At 34.7% G+C, this 12592-nt stretch overlaps 1 protein-coding gene across 1 annotated transcript; it reads left to right on the top strand.

The window, feature by feature from the left end:
- Positions 1-3122: 3122 nt before the first annotated feature.
- On the top strand, positions 3123-5069 carry LOC131636738 (GDSL esterase/lipase At5g45670-like). The gene is made up of 5 exons (XM_058907333.1): positions 3123-3416; positions 3517-3644; positions 3909-4154; positions 4249-4489; positions 4608-5069. The coding sequence occupies exons 1-5, from the start codon at positions 3170-3172 to the stop codon at positions 4841-4843; spliced, it is 1098 nt and encodes a 365-aa protein (XP_058763316.1). The 5' UTR covers positions 3123-3169; the 3' UTR covers positions 4844-5069.
- The last annotated feature ends 7523 nt before the right edge of the window (positions 5070-12592 follow it).

Raw genomic sequence — 12592 nt, 5'->3', positions numbered from 1 at the left:
TAGCTCAACCCAATTGAATTTCCACGCGCATTAGACATTTTAGAAGCTAAACCAAGCGAATTGGCCCCTCCTTTGGATCAAGGAAATCTAATAGGCGTCTCTAGTAGGACAAACCGTTCCAATTGGAAGCTACATTTTGATCTTCAAAGGAGGCCCCAGTTCATCTTGCAACAACACTTTGCATTTTTTTAAATTGATTTTTGTTTCAATAAGCAATGGTATTAGAAAGAGAGTATAAGGAATATTCCTCCCGATACGGACGGAGATTATAGATAGTGGATAACCATTTCCACGAAATGAAAATGATCTCCGACATACATTCCGAAAAACTAAAGGACCCATTATCAAATATGATAGCGTTTCGCCTCACTCAAATACACCACACCGATGCTAGCCAAATTACCGCTACATCTCCCTTCGAACCAACAATCTCACCTTGTCAAAATTAAAAGGGAAAACCTGAAATTCCTCCAAGGTTAACCCGACGCTGTATCCAATCCACTCTCTTCCTCCGATGAACAAAAAACATAAAGCAAGTTGTTATTATCCAAAATACCTCTCTTATGTAAGAGATCCTTAGTGGAAATTCTATTGTGAATGACCCGCCAACCGAAGAGGATGAATAGAGATGTGATGTGAATTAATTGTTTCATACATCTTTTCATTTTCTTAATATTTATCCATCTGTTCAAACATGAATAGTAAAAGACATAGACATGTTTTTTTATTTGAGTATCAAATCTCCGATGAAGATGTGTTTTTGAATCATCCGAAGTTTTGAACAACATGAGAGGACTTGATATTTTGGTTAGAGGGGGAGATTAATGACAATAAAAGAGTTAGATGTATTGTAATATCCATTGATCCCTAGTGTTCTGTTAACCTCAGCTTCACATTTTTCTACACAACAAAGTAAATTTAATATGATTTTGGTCTTTATAAATATCTCAACTTTCATTTTTAATCCCTATTAAAAAAATTATATATTTTAATCCTTACAAAAATTTCATGCATGCAGTTTTAATCCTTGCTATTTTCTAAAATTTCAAAAACTGTTTAATTAGCTTAAACTTATAATTTTTGAGTAATTTTTTTCATACATGTTTAGAATACAATAAAACATTTCTTTATCAAATTTTACAATTGTTTAAAACAAGAAGAATTAAATATGAATTTTTTAAATTTCAAAAGATAATGATAAAAGTAATAAAAATCTCGACTTAGAAATCAAATTTTGAGTTTCTTTTTTTTAGAGGAACTTTTTATAACGTTCTAAACATGTCTTCAAAATAATCATTCAAAATACACATTGGTTTAATAGGAGAGACTAAAATTACATACATAACAATTTTGTAGGTACTTACATATATTATTTTTTTAATCGAGACTAAAATTAAAAGTTAAAATAATTATAAGGACAAAAATATATTTAACCCTTATTTTATTTACTTACTGTAGTTATTAAATCTAAATAATATATTTTAGTTTTGTAGGTTTAGGTAACCACCAGTGAGATGAATTACAAAATTCATTTAAACTGACTTGCCGTATTGGGGGCGTTAATTTGATTGGAGTGGCCTATAGGAGGCACCATCTCACTTGAATTGCCTTCTAAAATGTTTATTGTATGCGCCAAATTAACTGACTTGTGTTAGGCATCTTAAATTTTTTTATTTAAAACATGAGTTTTGTAAAATAGTGGAGAAATATGTTAATTTTAAAAAAACCATGTAAATGTATATTAATGTGAAAATTGATGTTAAATGTTAAAAAGAAAAGGAAAAGAATCTATATTACAATTATTTTATATTACATTTATTTTAAATATGAAAAGGAAAAGTAAAAGAAAAAGTAAAAGAAAAAAGAAAAGGAAATGTATACTCCAATTATTAAATGTAAAAGAGGAAAATGAAAAGTAAATATATATTAAAATTATTTTGAATAAGGAAAAGAATTCTAAAAAATAAATTTTTATGTGATGGAGAAAGTATTAATAAATGCATTTTAGTAAATAATATTTAATTATATTTATCATAGAATTTAGGGGTGGAAAAGTGGGCGGCCCGCCCTATTAGGAAGATCCTAAAGTCAAGTCTCATAGTGATTGGAGATAGAGCGGTGAAAGAGTTTATATAGAGTGACACTCTTCACTTTAGCAACTAATTTTGTAAGGATGAGTTAGGTCAAACTCTAATATGGTATCAGAGTCTATCGATCTGATCATGAGACGTCGACCGTTAATATCCCCACATCAAGTTCAAAAAGAATGTTGGGTCTGAGGGGGTATATTAGGAAAATTCTAAAGTCAAGTCCCACATTGGTTAGAGATAGAGCATTGAAAGAGATTATATAGAGTGACACTCTTCACCTTACCAATAGATTTTGTAAGGATGAGTTATGTCAAACTCTATTACGTCCCATTTAGGCCTATTCATTTAAATCTGTCCAAAATCGGGATGTGGTTGGACGGACCTACTTAGAAGTGAGACGTCAAAATTCAAGTTCACCTCGTTTTCTAGCGACTCGGCAGGATAGCACCCGCCAAATGTTTTTTTCCCTTTAATTACTACTTTATTCATAATTTTTTAAATAATTTAATAATTTATTTATGGTTTTATTTACTATTGTATTTACAAACTTTAAATTGGGTTTATTTTATATTCCATATGTAATTACCATCCAAACAATAATACACACTTTTAAGTGGCTTTAAAAAATAATATTTTATTAAAATTCTAGTATTTTACTAAACAATAAAAAAATTTTACTATTTCATTACTTCTAAAATTTTAAATTCAAATCTCATAAATTATTGATTTTCACATTTGCAACTTGCATTTATTCTCTGTGTGAAATAACCTGGAAACAATTTTTTTCAATTACATGGTGACATAAGTCGTAAGGATTTAAATTCCAATTTTTTAACAATTAGGAGAAAAAATTTGTGGATTTCTCTCCCCAAACTTTGAATATTCTTTAGTTCTGTTAAAATGCTTTTAAAAAATTGGGACACTTCAATTTGTTCTCATTAAGAAAAAAACAAATAATTGGTATTATAATTGTAATATCATATACCAATTTTCCTATATATACCCTACATTTTGTGAGATCAATACACACTTGCCATTTCTCATTTTCCTATTTCATACTTATTTTTCTACGTAGAGAAATGGCCTGCGAGACTAAAACATGGTTTGGTTTGTATCTTGTTTTCTTGGCTGCATGCTACATGCAGCATTGTGTTGGTTCATCTCAAGTGCCTTGCCTATTCATATTTGGAGACTCCTTCTCTGACAGTGGAAACAACAACTATATTGAAACCACTGCAAAGGCCAATTACTTGCCATTCGGTATCGACTTTCCAACAGGACCAACCGGAAGAGCTACCAATGGAAGAACCAAAGTTGACATAATTGGTAACAATTATCTGTATTTATATAGAACAATTGACATAAATGGCGTATCTAATTTTATTTTGAATCAAGACAAGCTAACGTTTGCTGTTAATTGATGTAGGAGAACTACTTGGATTTAAGAAATTCATCCCTCCTTTTGCAAATACTACTGGCTATGATATACTCAAAGGTGTCAACTATGCATCTAGTTCAGCTGGAATTCGTTACGAAACAGGAAAAAAAACAGCGGTATTTCATGGTTCATCTTTATATATAAATGAGAGTGGTATTTATTATTCATAGTAAATTTAAATAAAATATTATATTTGTTCATCATTTTTCTGTTTTGTAAATTTTTTTTTTTGTTAAATATGGTAAGTGTTTATATTGTATTACTATTAAGGGTTTATATTGGTTTTTGGTATGTTTTATGATTATTATGTTTTGATAACATATTCATATTTTCAAAGATAATGAATGTCACTAATGTAGTGTATTGCAATTTTTATGTAGATTAATAATATCGCATTGGGATTACAGTTACAAAATCACATAATCACAGTGTCCAGAATTGTCGCCAGGCTTGGCGGTTTGCGACAAGCCCAAAATCATTTGTCAAAGTGCTTGTATTATGTTTATATAGGCACCAACGATTATGCCCTAAATTATTTTCAACCAGATCTCTATCCAACAAGTAGCATCTATACCCCTGAACAATATGCTCAAGCTCTTATCGTCGAATTATCCGTTTACCTACAGGTATATGTACTAAAATTGTATATAAAATTCAATGATATAAAACTGCCAATGATAATTTAAATGTTTCTAATAAATTGGTATTTTTGGTGGACAGGTTTTGCATAAGACTTGGGCAAGTAAACTCGTGCTAGTTGGGTTAGATAACATAGGTTGCGCTCCGCTTGAGATTGCTAATGAGGGGAAACTTAATGGATCATGTGTTGAAGAACAGAATGCTGCTGCATTAATATTTAGTCAAAAGCTTAGATCTCTTGTGGATGAATTCAATGCCTTGCGTATTTTTTCCAAAACTATCTTCATAAATACCACTGCAATCACCCTAGACAGCTCAGTTGGTAAACATTTTAATTATTTTCATTTTATATTTTAATATTAATAATGAAACAAATGAAAATATCTATGATTTTGATTCTTAAATATTATCAATAATGCCAATGATCGTTTGTGTTTTAGGTTTTACTGTTACAAATGCTTCATGTTGTCCGACGAAAGATAATGGATTTTGTTTTCCTGATTCAATACCATGCACAGATAGGAATGAATATGTTTATTTTGATGGAATTCACCCCACAGAAGCCGTGAACAACCTTGTTGCATTAGCTTCGTATGATAGCAGTTCTTATCCAGATGTGACTTATCCAATGGATATCAACAAACTTGCTCAGTTCATTAATGGAAAGGAGACTTAGTTTGAATTGTATCTTTATATAATTTCGTGTGTGAACAATAAGCAGTTGTGTTTGTTTTCAATCAATAAGCAATCATATTGCCTAAAAAAGATTAGGGTTGATGTCCTAGTCCTTAATGTTGTCTTGATGGAGTGTTTTGATGTTGGAATTGTTTCCCTTTCATTGTAATATTGTTTTTATCTTTAATAGATTCGAGTCTCATTTGTGTTCAATTTTATTTTGACGGTACAAAACAAGTTGAAATAAAATTATACCATTGGTTTCTCTTTTTTGACATATCTTCAACGAAACATGTTAATTAATATAGTAACTAATTTTATTCGGTATAATAATTTTTTAAAATTAAGTTACTATACCCTTTTTTTAATTTCATTTCCAAGATAAACCGGATAGATCTCTTTCTTTTATAAATAATTTTTTCCTGATTCCAACTTAACGGTGAGCCCACAAGTAAGTTTGATTATATCCTTGTTACCGATATTACTACGAATAAGTGATATTACCATTTACCTCAATTAGTAATGGGATTTCAATATGGTTTCGTAGGCGAAGCAAAGAAGCGTGTCATGGAATGGAATGTGTGTAAAATTAATTCGTATTATTTGTTACCTAATGGAAAATCGAATATGATTATGAGTTCAATCCTAAACACAACATTATTTTTCTTATCAAGCGCGCAACACATTTCTGAGCATGTTTCCCCTTGCTTACACTACGCCGTACAAGGGCTTTCACAGCGCTTTTTTTGGCCTTTAACAGCGCTTTAAAGCGCTGCCAAAGCCAGCGCTGGCGTAGGCTACGAAAGCGCTTTTAAAAGCGCTCTGGTAGACCCCCCCTTTAAGAGCGCTTTCCTGGAAAAAGCGCTCTGGTAGGACCCCCTATAAGAGCGCTTTTCTGGAAAAAGCGCTCTGGTAGACCCCCCTTTAAGAGCGCTTCTTAGTAAAAGCGCTGGCAAAGACCAGTAAAAAAGCAAAAAAAATTAAAAAATTACGCAGCATACAAAAGCGCTTTTGGAAAAGCGCTCTGGTAGGCCCCCCTATGAGAGCGCTCTGGTAATCCTTGGTCTCTATGTCGTATGATTCCCCTCATAATAGTGATGCCTCGTGCAACCTCTTTTGCTTCAGTATCAGGTGGAGCATTTGTATCCGAAGCAACTCTTTCTTGTGAGTTTTCTTGTAAGTTTTCAGGTGGGTTTTCAGGTGGAGCATCTCTATCTGAAGCCATTGAACCTGTATCAAACAAACTAAAGCACATTAGTACATTATTAATAAGCTAACAATCTATACAAGTCAAATGGAAGTCAAACCATGCATGTACAAGTAAATCGGAAACGAAATCGGTACAAATCAAAATAAGCGTAAAAAAAGAAAGTTATCGGAATTGAACGAAATTTACATGGCTATGGTAAAACGTCGCCACGGACTCAAAAACAAAGTCGGTTTTCCGAAATTCAGACCCTAAGCCCGACTTTTGATTACGGGCAGAAGCAAAACCGATAAAAAAATAGTCCCGAAATGTAAAGATAAGTGCATGAGCAGCTCCGGAATCGTCAAAATAGTATAGTTACATGTAAAGAAGTCAACAAGCGGATACATGGTTCAAAAGTTATGTACAAAACGAGAATATGCACCAAATTGAATAAAACAAATTAGTCGGACTATGTATACTATTACCTTTATCACTAACGTCTCTTTCTTTTCTTGGTAGGTTTGTGTACTACGCGTCTCTTAACAATGCGGACGGTTGGATTGATCCAAATACCCTCATTATGATCATTTCTAATACAAGATTCATTCTCATTTTGATCGTTTCTTGTACAAGATTCAATGCCAACACCAATATCACCTTGATCTTCAATTTTTTCATCAACTATTTTGTTAGATAAAAGCACTATAGACCATTTCGTACTTGTCGGATCATTGACATAGAACACTTGTTTAGCTTGAGAGGCTAGAATGAAAGGCTCATCTTTGTACCCTACCCTATTGAGATCCACTTGCAAAAATCCTGACTTATCCATTCGTACGCCCCTATTATTTTCAACCCACTTGCAACCAAATACAGGAATCTGAAACTTCGCGTAATCAAACACCAAAATGCGCTCGATAACCCCAAAATATGACAAATTTGCAAATTTCGGATTTAAGTCATTCGCACTTGATATGTGCATAGCTTCAGCTACCAAGGTAACACCACTATTTTGCATAGTACTTTTATCATCCTGTTCTTTGGTATAAAATGTGTATCCATTAATTGCGTATGCGCTATAAGAAAGTACAATTACAGATGGACCATAGGCTAAACATCTCAACCTTTCTGTTACTGAAGCAGGATCTGAACGATACTTTGAATAAATATGATCTCTAAACCACGGTATGAAACTTCGATTGTGCTCTCGTACTATCCAGTTCTCATTTCTATTTGGATTTAAATCTCGGAGAACAACTTTGTGCATTTCAACAAACGGCTCAACCTCAATCTCATTGTGCAGAACATACAAGTGCACTTGATCCCGTTCGACCATTGATACTGTCACAACTTTATTTCCAATTAGCCTTTTTCCTTCTTTTTTTTCGACAATATGAGATTTGGGGAGTCCAATTGATTGAACATTTGACAGATATTCAGTACAAAACTCAACCGCTTCTTCAGCAACGTATCGCTCGGCAATACAACCCTCCGGTCGACTTCTGTTTTTCACGTACCCTTTTAATATTTTCATATAACGTTCAGCAGGGTACATCCATCTCATATAAGCTGGTCCGCACAGTTGTGTCTCTTTCACAAGATGAACGACTAGATGAACCATTATGTCAAAAAACGAGGGAGGAAAATACATTTCAAGATCACATAAAGTAACAACTATCTCATTTTGCAATGTTGGTAAGATCGCGGGATCGACCACCTTACTGCAAATAGACCTGAAGAAGAAACACAGCTTAGTTATTGCGCTTCTTACTTTTTCTGGCAGAATAGAACGTATACCTATTGGTAAAAAATGTTCCATTATAACATGGCAATCATGCGTCTTCAAACTCTTTAACTTGAGGTCTTTCATGGACACAAGTCTTCTAATATCTGAAGAGTAGCCTTCTGGAACTTTTACTTCACTGAGGAACTTACACAATGTTTTCTTCTCCTTTCTAGATAGAGTGTAAACAGCAGGTGGCAGATATGTTCGTCTTCCTTTCGTCACGGGCCCCAATTCAGTTCTCATCCCCATGTTTACCATGTCATTCCTTATGTTAACGCCATCCTTAGACTTTCCTTGTATATTGAGTAGCGTACCTATAACGCTGTCAAATACATTTTTTTCAATATGCATAACATCCAGGAAATGTCTTACGTACAACGACTTCCAATATGGAAGTTCAAAGAAAATTGACTTCTTCTTCCACCCACCCTTGACAATTGAATGTGCAAAAGGCTTGCCAAACTGAGTGCTCACATCTTTCACCTTTTCAAAAATTTGATCACCTGACAAAAAAGGCGGGGCTGTACGATGTTCGGCCTCTCCATTGAATGCTTTTCTCCACCCACGGTAGTGATGATTAGAATTTAAGAATCTACGATGGCCGAGAAAGACATTCTTCTGACAAAGCGCCAATCGTGTCGTATCGGTTTCATCTTCACAAACAGGACACGCCTTTTGACCCTTGTTGCTGTACCCGGATAGATTTCCGTATGCTGGAAAATCATTAATTGTTCCAAACAACATCGCCCTCAAGTTGAAACTTTCTTTCCTATACCCATCGTAAACCTCCACACCTCTCTCCCACAAAAACTTTAAATCTTCGATTAAGGGTGCCAAGTATACGTCTATGTCATTCCCTGGTTGTTTAGGCCCAGAAATTAGCATAGATAACATCATGTACTTACGCTTCATACATAGCCACGGAGGTAAGTTATAAATCATAAGAATCACAGGCCATGTGCTATGCGAGATACTTTGAATACCATGCGGGTTCATTCCATCAGTAGACAATGACAACCGAAGGTTTCTTGCTTCTTTTCCAAATTCAGGATATTCAGTATCAACTTTACTCCATTGTGGTGAGTCTGCCGGATGTCGCAACTTTCCATCAATAATTCTTTCATCTGCATGCCAAGTCAAGTGTCTTGAATCGGTCTCACTACGATACATGCGTCTAAATCTCGGAATTATAGGAAAATACCATAAGACTTTAGCAGGAGACAACTTTTTCTTATATCGAGGGGCACCACATTTAGGACACTCATTCAACGCTGCATACTCGTTTCGAAACAAAACGCAATCGTTTGGACATGCGTGTATCTTATCATAGCTCATTCCAATAGAAGACAACATCTTTTTGGCTTCATACGTTCGATTGGGAAGAACATTATCCTCTGGTAGCATATCTTTCATAAGGGCTAATAACTCTGTGAAACTTTTATCCGACCATCCATTGTCCGCCTTTAAGTTGTACAACTTTAACACCGCAGACAATCTTGTGAATTTTGAACAACCATCATACAACGGTTTCTCTGCATCGCTTACCAACCTCTCAAACATTTTGGGACAATCCGCTAGATCTTCTTCCAGCGCTTCTGCAATCTCTTCGACTCGATCACAATCGTATGTGTCTGTGCAATCGTCGTTTGAAGCATACTTCCTATTACACCTCGACCCAGCATTCCCGGTACTTTTCTCACCATGCATTGTCCAACATGTATAACTTCTATCAATTCCAAACCGTAGTAAATGAGATCCCAACTGATTCCCGTCAACCTTACCCCCGGCATAACAGCAACCCAAGCAAGGACACGGCATTCGAAGCGGGTCTTTGGAGTTCGCAACCGCAAACTCAACAAATTCCCATACCCCTTTCTCGTACTCTTTCGACAATCGGTTTGAATTCATCCATGTCTTATCCATGTCTTAATTAAGCTAAACAACAACGGTCAAACTTCCACTCTTCACAAGTAACCCCTATGGCGAATTCAATTCACAAAGTTAGTAAGTACCTCCTATATTAACTCTCTAAACACATAAAACTAATGTGTTTCTGTCAAAACGCAAAGTATAAACGGAATGAATCCGAAGCAATAAAACGTAACATATATAATCACACAATTTCAGACAAATTCATCATAATACCAGTAATTTGAGAAAGAAATTTACCTCGGATGTTACCGAACTCAAGAAAACGCCAAACGTCGAACTAGGCTGGGAAACGATCAAACTTTCACTATACACAAGTTACCCCTATAGCAAATTCACAAAGTTAGTAACCACCAAGACAAAATCGATTGAACAAAGGAAATCAACAATAGTTTGATGTGTGTACATACTCCTAAATATGTAGTACCAGAGTCAATGATACGAGCTCCAAAGAGATCCAAAGTTATCAATCCAGTCAGACCTATACAAGAAATTCAATTCAATGTATGATTATAATAAGAATGGGTGAATAGCTCATGATGCAGTTAATTAAATACACCACTACTAACACTACTAACACAAGACACACGATGCAGTTAATTAAATACACCACTACTAACACGAAGCTATAAAACTTTTTGCTCAAAAGCAAACCTTATGAATCATCCTTGTCTATATACATTAACTCACTCTTGTTTCATTCTTTACCTTCTCTCTTCCTCATTAATTCAACTCTCATAAGGTATATATTATTACTATTATTATATATTATTTATTATTTAATTTCTCTATGTGCTGTCATTCTCATACTTTACAGTACTTGGCATCCTTGAACAAGCCAATTTATTGTACAATATATACCATCACTCTCAATCTCATACACACACAACATATATATCATAGAGTTATTATATATAAATAAAAGTATATAATATATATTTTATCATTTAATTTATATTCAGTTTTATGCCCAAATATATGATGGGCATCGGTTATGCCACTAGCTAGTTATATACCTTTACACGTATGTATATACCGACATGCCTCAAAATCCACTACATATATCATCATTGGTAGAGAAATATTGCACCTCCTCCACTATCTTATACAACAGTCAAGAAACTTTACTCACAATTTCAATTCTACTAAGATAACAAGAGACTCACAATTTCAATTGTACTAAGATAAGAAGAGGCTAAGGACATAAATGGAGACCACAAATTAAGAATAAGAGCCTCTCTATGGAACAGAACTCAAAAGATAAGAAGAGGTTAAATTTATATCTTGTGAAAACCATACAAGCAGACCCCAAACAATCCAACAGCCACCATTTCACAGTTCAACAGAACTCAAAACCCTATCACTTAGAAGTTTCTGGAACAAACCCTATCACCTAAAATCACACGTTTCTGGAACTAGGCAATTGCTAACAGAAATATTATGTATATATATATATATATCAAAGGCCTTAAGAAAAGAGCATTCCATCAAATTCAGAATCACAAGGATACATTGATACATCTAGGGTTTTGTTAAAAGCTATGAGAAGTGTGATACCTGGGTGGCGCAAAGCAAGTTGCTACCAGAGGAGAAGAGACGGAGACGAAACGATGGTGGTGGACGGAGGAGAAGAAGTTCGCGCGATGGTGGTGGACGGAGGACCGATAAGGTTGACGGAGGACCGACGACGGTGAGGGGTGGGGTTTCTGGTTCGCGTGCAGAGAGAAAAAGAAAGAGAGAAAGTGAGAAACAGTAGAAGCGTGTTTTTGGTTTTAATTTTAGTAATAAGGCTACTAAAGCGCTTCTGGAAAGCGCTCTCATAGCCTGGGCTATACCAGCGCTTTTGACAAAAAGCGCTCTCATTAAACACCCCTACCAGAGCGCTTTTGAAAAGCGCTTTCGTTCCCCCCATGTTCCCCCCACCTACCAGAGCGCTTTTGTAAAGCGCTTTCGTACCCCCCCTACCAGAGTGCTTTTGAAAAGCGCTCTCATAACCCCCCCCCTACCAGAGCGCTTCTTAAAAGCGCTTTCATACCCCCCACTATTAGAGCGCTTTTTTAGCGTGTTTTTTAATTTTGTCTTTAGCGAAGCCTATGCCAGCGCTTTTCCTAAAAGCGCTTTCGTAGGGGTGCTGCTAAAAGTCAAATTTGGCGTAGTGTTAAATTTCTTAACCGAAGGAGAGATTGACAACTTCTACCTTACTTTTAGATTAAAACACAGGATAAAACCTTTGTATGTTGAGTATTTTATATTATTTTACAAACCTTCATTTTAATCCTTACAATACTTTTGTCCAAAACATATTCCTTTAAAAAGTTGCTACTATTTTATTATTTTTGAGAGACAAAACTTTCACAAATATTGTTACATGAGAACTTTCGCAAAGATCTTTCACATACCGCATGAAATGTAATCAATACTTTTTATCTTCTTTATTTATATTAAGGTTTCTATTTTATTTTACTAGGATAAAAAATTCTACTACCAACAAACCTTATGAATTTGTGACCAATATTATTGTACGGAATAAGTCCTTACCTTCATTGTTTTTCATCCAAACAAGGTTGCCATGAGAAATATCGTCTCTTTCTTATGCTTTCGTATACTAGTTAAAAATTAAATATTGCAATAAACTAAACGTTGGACTCCTAAATTTGTCCTCCTATCTTTTCTAATTGACTTACACTTTGCATTAGACCATATACATAGATACATGTCATTGGCTCCAAAATCAAGGGATCAAGGTTCCCTCTTTCAAAAGCTACAGGAGAAATGAATCTTCTGTCAGTCGATATAGTGAAGTGAGAGCTCAGGTTACTTGAATTCGATACATTGAAATGAATAGT

The sequence above is a fragment of the Vicia villosa genome, unplaced genomic scaffold (assembly GCF_029867415.1).
Source record: "Vicia villosa cultivar HV-30 ecotype Madison, WI unplaced genomic scaffold, Vvil1.0 ctg.001822F_1_1, whole genome shotgun sequence".
Lineage (NCBI taxonomy): Eukaryota > Viridiplantae > Streptophyta > Magnoliopsida > Fabales > Fabaceae > Vicia > Vicia villosa.
This window is presented reverse-complemented; position numbering and strand designations above follow the sequence as displayed.

Bases quoted from the DNA above. Each gene is read 5' to 3' on its own strand.
- LOC131636738 (XM_058907333.1), top strand. From the start codon at position 3,170: ATGGCCTGCGAGACTAAAACATGGTTTGGTTTGTATCTTGTTTTCTTG. The intron at 3,645-3,908 runs GTATTTCATGGT...ATTTTTATGTAG, and splicing joins AAACAGGAAAAAAAACAGCG to ATTAATAATATCGCATTGGG. The intron at 4,490-4,607 runs GTAAACATTTTA...TTTGTGTTTTAG, and splicing joins CACCCTAGACAGCTCAGTTG to GTTTTACTGTTACAAATGCT.